The sequence below is a fragment of the Tyto alba genome, unplaced genomic scaffold, assembly GCF_018691265.1.
Source record: "Tyto alba isolate M040663 unplaced genomic scaffold, T.alba_DEE_v4.0 Super-Scaffold_2, whole genome shotgun sequence".
Lineage (NCBI taxonomy): Eukaryota > Metazoa > Chordata > Aves > Strigiformes > Tytonidae > Tyto > Tyto alba.
In genome coordinates this window covers 1148910-1157556 of record NW_024881282.1, presented here as the reverse complement: position 1 = coordinate 1157556, position 8647 = coordinate 1148910, and the positions used below count along the sequence as shown (strand labels likewise).

Below are 8647 nucleotides of genomic sequence, written 5' to 3'. Positions count from 1 at the left end.
GGCGAGGGGGGTGGCCCAGCAGCCGCCATCCTCATCCTCGGCGGGACTCGGGGTCCCCTGGCACCCCGCAGCCCCCGGGGCGTGGGGGACACGGGGGCTCTAGCTTCTGCCGGCGGCTCCGCGGCGGGGCTCCGGCAGCACCCCCCCCCCCCCCCCCCGCAATGTCCCCAGTGTCCCCGTTTCCCACCCAGTGCAACGTCCCCGCGGCCACCTCCTGCAACGCCTTCTCACGTCCCCTGAGTGGGCGTGGGGCGGGGGCTGGGGGTCCGGGCTGGCCATGGCAGGGGCACCCCAAGCTGCAGCCCCCACCCTGGGCAGGGACCCCGGTTTGAGCCCCCTCTGCTCAGCCTTGGCAGGATGAGGGGACCTGGTCCAGCTCGGGGTGGGGGCACCCGTGCGTGTCTGTGTGTGTGTGTGTGTGTGTCCCCGCCCCGGGGTGGCTGCGGGGGTGTCCCTGTGCCCGGGGAAGGCGGGGGGGGGGGGGATCGCAGGGAGGGGAGAGCACAGGAGACGGGGGAGCCTGGGCAGAACTTTTTATTAAAAGAGAAGCGACTCGGGGAGCGGCTGGTTACAGGCGAGTCCCACCGCCCCGCGCAGCCCCGGCTCCGCTCTCGCCAGCGCCGGGCTTCCCCGCCTCACCCCAAACACCCACCCCGGAGACCCCCCCCAACCCCACACCCCCACACCCCCCCCCCGGCGCGGCCGCCAGCACCCCACAGCAGGATGGGGCCGTGGCAGAGGGATGCTCGGAGGTGGCTGAGCGCTGGGGGGCTGAGGGGCTCCCACCGCACACCCCCTCCCTTTCCCCCACCCCCCACCCCCCCCCAGCAGGGTCAGGGGTGGCGGGTCCCCACGGGGTGCTCGAGGAGGGGGGTGGCAGGTCCCTTTGGGATGCTTGGGGCGGGGAGGGGGTTTGGCCACCCCGGGGGCACCCCCTTCTCAGGAAGCATTCATTGCTCTGTGCCGGGACCGGAGAGGCGTCACCCAAAAGCAAACGCTGACAGCCAGGACCGGGGTGGGGGGGGATCCTGTGGGGCTGGGGGGGGGGGTGGGGGGTGTCCCGCTGCCCCCGGGGCGGGCGACCAGTTAGTGCAAACGAGGTTCTGTATTATTAAAGCTGGCGGTTTCGGGCTGGTGGCCCCGGTCCTACCGTCCCCGGGGAGGGGACAGCGAGGCACCGGGGTGGGCAGAGGGGGGTTCTGGCGGCACCGGGCAGTGTCTCGGGGTGGGGGGCGGTGGGGCAGGGGCAGGATCGTCTCTCGCTGGTGACCCACCGGCAGCCCCGTCACAAGAGGACGCAGGGCTTCTTGGGCTTGGCCGGGACGGGGTTGAGCACGGCCCTCACCGCCTCGGTGAAGACATCCTTGATGCCCTCCTGGTTGAGCGCCGAGCACTCCAGGTACTTGACGGCGCGGATCTGCTTGGAGAGGCTGACGCCTTGCTGGGTGGTGATGGGCGCCTGGTTCTGCTCCTTGAGCCGCTTCATGGTCTCGGGGTTGTTCCTCAGATCCTTCTTGGTGCCGACGAGGAGGATGGGCACGCTGGGGCAGTGGTGGCACACCTCCGGGTACCACTTGTGCTTGACGTTCTCGTAGGAGGGCGGGCTGGCGATGGAGAAGCAGATGATGAAGACGTTGGTCTGGGGGTAGGAAAGCGTCCGGAGGCGATCGTACTCCTCCTGGCCAGCCGTGTCCCACAGGTTTAAGTTAATAGTCCTGCCGTCCACCGTGTTCTGCGCGCTGTAGTTGTCGAAGACGGTGGGGATGTACTCCTTGGGGAAGGCGTTGGTGGTGTAGCAGATGAGCAGGCAGGTCTTCCCCACCGCCCCGTCGCCCACCACCACGCACTTGATGCTCTGCATCCCCGCGGCTCGTCCCTCCCTTCAGCAGCCTGTGGGGAGGGGACAGGGTCAGGGTCAGGGGAGGGCGGCGGGGCTGGGGTGGCCGTGGTTCCGAGGGTACAGAGGGCTGGGTGACGCTGGGTCCGCCCTCCAGCCCCCAGCTCCGGGGGGGTTCCCAGCCAGGGGCAGCCCTGAGACCCCCCCCAGGGAACTGCATCCCCCCCCTCCCGGGGGGGGGGAACGCATGTGCCACCGTGGCTGGTGGGCATGGGGACAGCGCTGTCCCCAGGACGTGCTCCCAGGCCAGCCAGGCTGCTGCAGTGCCCTGTGCCATGCCATGTCATGCCATGCCATGCCGTGCCATGCTATGCCATGCCATGCCACATCGTGCTGTTCCATGCCATGCCGTGTCATGTCATATCATGTCATGTCATGCCATGCCATCCTGTGCCGTGCCATGCCATCATGCCATGCCATCCTATGCCATGCTGTGCCATGCCATAGCATACTGTGCCATGCTACATCATGTCATGTCATGCCATGCCATATCATGCCATGCCATGCTGTTCCATGCCATGTCATGCTGTGCCATGCTGTGCTGTGCCATATCATCTCATGCATTTCTGTGCCATGTCATGCCATGCTGTGCCATCATGCTATACCATACTGTGCCATGCCACATCATGTCATGCCGTGCCATGCCATGCCACGCCACATCATGCCATGCTGTGCCATGTCATGCCATGCTGTGCCATGCCATATCATGCTGTGTCATGCCATGCAATGCCACATCATGTCATGCCATGCCGTGCCATATCATGTCATGCCATGCTGTACCATGCCATGCCGTGCCATGCCATGCCATTCCATGCCACGTCACGCCATGACATGCTGTGCCATGCCACGCCATGCTGTGCCATATCATATCATGCCACGCCATGCTGTTCAATGCCATGTCATGCTGTGCCGTGCCGCCAGCCCCGGTGCCGCACGCCCCAAGCAGGACTGGTGCCGTGGCCCCTCGGGGCTGACGTCCGCTCCGGCAGCTGTGTTTATCCCCGAGCCCAGCGCCCGTTTCCCCTCCTCGGGCTCCCTCTGCAATTGCCATTAAGGGGCCGCATCCTGCTCCCCCCTTCCTGCTGCGGGCGGGAGCTGGGCGCCGCCGAGCCCAGCCCAGCCACGGCGTGGGGGGGGGGGGGGGCGCCCCACGGTGCAGGGAGGGTGCCCACCCGCGGGGCCAGATTGGGGCAGGCAGCGTGGCTGGGGGAGGCGAAGGGGCCACAGCCCCCACCCCGAGCCCTGGCCGGGCCGGACGCTGCCCCCTCGGATGGGGAAGTCGCTCTTCCCCTTCCCACCCTGACACCCGGCTTCCTGCCCGCGCCGGGGCCGGCTGCGCCGTGACCCCTGCCCTGCCTGGCTCCCTGCCTGCACCCCCCCCCCGGGGGGGACACGCACGACAAGTGGGGGACCCGGCCCCCCCCCCCCCCCCAGCGGTGCCGTGCCTCAGTTTCCCCGCTGCAAAACTGTTTCCACAGCGGGGCTGGAGGGCGGGGGGGGATCCCCGGGTGTTCAGCCCACAAAGGGGGCCGCAGCACGGGGGAGCCGTGGACCATGGCTGGCAGCCCCCCCTTGCTCCCCCCCCCCCGTAGCAGCAGGAAGCCGGCTGGGGGTTGCTCGCACAGCGCGGGATCCCGGGCAGGTCACAAACGCACACCCGGCCTTCGGCCTCAGTTTTTGGTCGCAAAACGCGGCGCGAAGGGTTTGCTCGGCACCAGGCTGCGGCGGTGGGGGTGCCCCAAGGCCTGGGGGGGAGGGGGGGGGACATGACACCCCGCTGGGGTCTGCGGGGCTCGGAGCAGAGAGACGAGTCCGAGGTGGTGGGAGAAGGGGCAGAGGTGGGGGAGCAGGAGGAAAGCAACGGGGGCAGGAACAGGGTGATGGGGACAGGAGCAGGGTGAGCAGGATCAGGGCAGTGGGGGCAGGATCGAGGGGATCAGAATCTGGGTGGGTGGGAGCAGGAGAGTGGGAGGAGGAGGATCAGGGTGACAGGAGCAGGGAGTGAGAGGGGTCCCACTGCAGCCCCAGAGCCCGGGTGGGGGGCGGGGGCAGTTTGCTGCCCCGAGGGGCTGCCGGGGGGCACCCCAGGGAGTACCGGGGTGCTGGGGACACCCCGTTGCAGAGGGGAGATGCGGCCCGAGCCCGTCGTCGTCTATAAATACCCGGGGGAAGGACACGGGTGGGAAGAGCCGCTGTGGAGCCCAAGGACAACGTCGGCGGTGGAACGGATGGGCAGGATTTGGCCCCGGGGGGGGGGGGTGACACGGGGAAGCTGCCGTGACCAGAAGCGGGGTGCAAGGGGCAGGTCTCCCAGGGGACAGGGGTGAAGTGAGGCCACCCAGCCCGCAGCTCCCCATCCCTCGGGGAAACGGGGTGACCCCCGAGCCCCAGCCACGGCCCCGCAGCGGGACACGGCGCGACCTACAACCCTGCCCCCCCCCAAAATGGGGCTGTGGGTCCGTGGGCACCCCGGGATGAGCCGGCACCCAGCGGGCACCCGTCCCAGGGAAGGCTGAGTCAGTGGGGCTGCCAAGGAAGGGGACGGGGCGCAAGGGGGAACGCTTGTGCCCCTGGGAGCATCGCCGCTGCGAGGAGGTGAGGGAGGAGGAGGAGGAGGGGGGGGCAGGAGGGCTTCAGCTCCCCTCCCCCCACCCCCCCCCGGATCATGCCCCCAACTCGTCCCCACAGCCCCAAGGGGGGGGGGTCCACACACAGTGCCTATCCCCCGGGGCTCAGCATCCCCCACTCCAGCGGGACCCCGGGCACCCTCCACGCTGTTGGGGTGCTCCGCCGGGATTTGGGGTGCTGGGGAGAGGGTGTGGGCGGGCGAGCGGGGCTGCGGGTCATGCACTGTGACCTCCCCACCCCCCCATCGTCAACCCCCCCCCCCCCCCGGAACGGGAAAAGCGACTCATCTCTTCTTCAGCAGAAAAGGGAAGCAAAACCCGCTGCCATCTCGCACAGCCGGGGCATCCCCCCACTGGGTTTTTCCGTGGGGGGGGGGGGGAGCAGAGCAGAAACACCCCCCAACCCCTCTTTCTGCTGGCCTGGCCGACCCCACGGCACCCAAACCCTGCACCTCACGCCATGAGCACCCCAAAGTGTGCACTGCCCGCCCCCCCCCCCCCCCCGGTTTCACACCCCGTGCTGTGCACCTCACACCCCACAGCCTGCACCCCACAGCCTGCACCCCATGCTGTGCACAGCACACCCTGCACCCCACATCCTGCACCCCACGGCCAGTGTGTCCATCCCGGACAGACGGACCAGCCCAGACTGACCTGGGGCCAGGGGGTCAGCAGCCATCACCTCCTGCTCTGAGGGGAGAGGGGCACAGCGCGGCCCTCCCGGCGCTGCCGCTGGCTCCCCAGGCCGAAAGAGGAAACTAATAAAATCTATAAATACCGAGCAGGGACCCCGTGGGGCCGAGCGCGCCGGCCTGGCACCAGCACCGCCGTGGGAGTGGGGTGGGGACCCAGTGCTAGCGCGGCCGAGACGGGGTGCACTGCTGCTGGTACCCCCGGCCCTGCTGTCGTGACTAAAATAACTTTCACGCTGAGTCGAAGGATTTTGATTTCCCTCATTTTCCAGCTGCAGGCTTGTCATGACTAATTTCCTCATTTTATTTTCCTCCCGGGCCGGTGAGCTCCACCGCCGTGTCCCGCTCTGCCCCTCGGCCTCCTGCCTGATGGATGGTGCAGGAGCAGCCCCCGCGCCCCCAGGGGAACAAACCCCCTCCCCAACCCCACGGTGGGACACGGGGCAGCACCCGCCAGACACGGCTGCCGGCGGCGGGGGGATCCTGGGCCAGACAGAGGGATGGACGGAGGGATGGATGGAGAAATGGAGGGATGAATGATGGATGGATGGAGATGGATGATGGATGGATGGAGATGGATGGACACAGGGATGATGGAGGGATGGATGGGATGGGTGGATGATGGAGGGCTGGGTGGAGAGATGGACAGAGGGATGGATGGAGGGACGGATGATGGATGGATGGATGGATGGATGGATGGATGGATGGACATGTAGATGGATGATGGATGGACAGAAGGATGGATGATGGATGGACAGAGGGATGGAGGGATGGATGGACGGACAGAGGGATGGACAGGTAGATGGATGGATGGATGGACAGAGGGATGGACGGGTGGACAGATGATGGATGGACAGGGCCAGCCAGGCCAGGCCATGCTCCACGGCCTTGGGGTGAGACAACAGCCCGGACAGCGGCGGCGTGGGGGAGGCACAGTGTCGAGCACACCAGTACCGGCCAGTTTGGCACCTCCTGGTGCTCCGGCCCAACCAAAGCCCATTCACCAGCTCCTGGCGGCCCCAGTGCCAGCTCCACTGCCCACCCCACCCCCCCCAAAACACCCGTCAACGGCCCCACGTGCTTCTCCTTCCGCCAAGAAAAGAAGAGCGAGCCCAGCAGGACCCCAGCCCGTGCCCCCATCCATGGAGCCACGGCCACGCCAAGCCCCTCCAGGGGTGGGGACACACACACACACACACACACACACGCGTCCCCCAGGCACTGGGGGCCCCACGGGTGCCCCCACCCTGCAGCTGGCCAGCAGTGGGACGGCACTGAGAGGCGGCACAAACCAAACTGGGAGCTGGTGGTCGACCGGTGGCGTAGCACGTCCCCCCCACAGCCCCCCCCCAGTGTACCCCCCATGGCCCCACGCCAGGACTGGGGAGCGGGGGGGCCCCCCCCAGGCCTCTCCAGGGGGGGGACCCCCAAGCCCTGGCGGGTGCAGTGGGGCATGCAGCAGGCGCGGGGGGTGCAGTGGGTGCAGTTGAAGCGCAACAGGCAGTGCAGGGCAGTGGGAGGATGCAGTGGGTGCAGTGAGCGGGAGCAGTGGGTGCAGTGGGCAGTGAAGGGGGGCAGTGCAGTGGGTGCAGAGGGTGCAGTGCAGTGGGTGCAGTGGATGCAGTGGGTGCAGTGAATGCACTGGGTGCAGTGAATGCAGTGGGTGCAGTGGGTGCAGTGGGTGCAGTGCAGTGCCCTCTGGCGTGCAGTGCAGCCCGTGCAGCGCCAGGCACAGCGGGGCACGGCGTGCAGTGCGGGCAGCGGGACCGTGTGAGCACTGCACGGCGGGGACAGCGCGTGCAGGGTCAGGGCGCCCGTGGCTGCAGCTGCGGTGGGTGCCGTGGGTGCAGTGGGTGCCGTGAGCAGCGCAGTGGGTGCCGTGGGCAGTGCCGTGGGGGTCGGGCCGGTTCTGTCCCCGCTGTCCCGGCAGCCGCCGGCCAACGCTCCCGCCCGCAGCTCCGCTCCCGGGGCAGCACCCCCGTTACTCCCGCAGCTCCGTTACCCCCGTTACCCCCGGAGCCCCGTTACCCCCCGCCCCGCTCCGGCCGGGTCCCAGCCTCGGCGGGTGGCTCCTCCCGCCACCCCGGGACCCCCAACAACGGGACCCCCGGCCCCGGGACCCCCGGCCCCGGGACCCCCGGCCCTCCCCGGCCCCCCCCCCGTCCCGCACTCACCCCGGGACATGGCGCGGCGGGCGCGGGGCCGAAGCGGCGGCAGCGGCAGGAGCAGGAGGAGCAGGAGGAGGAGGAGGAGGAGGAGGAGGAGGAGGAGGAGGAGGAGGAAGTCTGCGGCCGCCTCCTCCCGCCGCCCCGGGCGGTCCCGCGGAGAAACTTCCCTCCGCCGCGCCCGCCCCCCCCCCCCCCGCCGCTTCCTTCCTCGGCCCGGGCCGGGGGGCCGGGACCTTGCCTGGGGGGGGGGGGGGGGGGGCGGGGTGGGGACCAGCTTGGAGGGGGGCACCGGGGCCACCCATCCCCGAGGGCAGAGCTCCCGAGCCCTGCCTTGCCCTGCCGGTGCTGCGAAGGTCCCCCAAGGGTCACGTCCCCCCAAGCTGGGGGGCAGGTGCCCCCCCCCCCAGCAGCACCTCAGGCAGCACCCACAGCCCATGAGGGTCCCTGGCTGCCTGCCCGGGGGCTGGAGGGTCTCCCAAGGGAGATGCAGGAGCTCTTCTGGGAGCAAGGGTGCTTGTCCCCATCCTCATGGGTGCTGGCTCCGCAGCCCCATGCCCCCCATCCTACATCCTGGGGCAGTGGCGTGGGACAGTGGGACAGCAGGACAGTGGGACACTGCTTGAATGACAGATGTCTGCTCTGGCGGGACCTGATCCCTGCAGGCAGCTTCGCATTCAGCTCCGGTGCTGATGGAAAAGGACGCGTGAAACTTCAGCCCCATCCTGTCCCCCATCATGGGCTGGTGGGCTCTGGGCACTGGTGGCCGTGGGCCCAATGATGCTGGTGGCACTGGTCTGGTGGTGGTAAGCGGTGATGCTGCCGGGAGCACATGGCTCCGATGGAATTGGGGTGTTGCATATCTCAGGGGCTGTCGAAGCAACACTGAGCTGTGCAGTGAGTGACACGCTGAGGGCAGGGATGGCATCCCGAGGGACCTGGGCAGGCTGGAGAGGTGGGACCGTGTGAACCTCATGGAGTTCAACAAGGGCCAAGGGCAAGGTCCTGCCCGTGGGTCGGGGCAATCCCCAGCACAAATCCAGGCTGGGCGAGGAGGGGATGGAGAGCAGCCCCAAGGAGAGGGACTTGGGGGGGTTGGTGGGGGGAAAACTGCCCGTGAGCCAGCACCGTGCGCTCGCAGCCCAGAACCCACCCGTGCCCTGGGCTGCAGCCAGAGCAGGGGGGGCAGCAGGGTCAGGGAGGGGATTCTCCCCCTCTGCTCCGCTCTGGGGAGACCCCCCTGCAGTGCTGGGGCCAGCTCGGGGG

General features: G+C 68.8%; 1 protein-coding gene across 2 annotated transcripts; it reads right to left on the bottom strand.

Moving 5' to 3' along the window:
- Positions 1-518: 518 nt before the first annotated feature.
- RHOG (ras homolog family member G) lies at positions 519-7439 on the bottom strand. 2 transcript variants are annotated; one of them, XM_042793340.1, is made up of 2 exons: positions 7391-7439; positions 519-1890 (listed from the first exon to the last, which is right to left on the bottom strand). In XM_042793340.1, exon 2 carries the CDS (start codon positions 1859-1861, stop codon positions 1286-1288), a length of 576 nt encoding a protein of 191 aa, XP_042649274.1. In that variant the 5' UTR covers positions 1862-1890; positions 7391-7439; the 3' UTR covers positions 519-1285. The 2 variants fall into 2 exon arrangements, with proteins under 2 accessions (XP_042649274.1, XP_032857166.1); XM_033001275.2 differs by lacking the exon at positions 7391-7439 and adding an exon at positions 5179-5603.
- Between the last annotated feature and the right edge of the window lie 1208 nt (positions 7440-8647).

Bases quoted from the DNA above. Each gene is read 5' to 3' on its own strand.
- RHOG (XM_042793340.1), bottom strand. From the start codon at position 1,861: ATGCAGAGCATCAAGTGCGTGGTGGTGGGCGACGGGGCGGTGGGGAAG.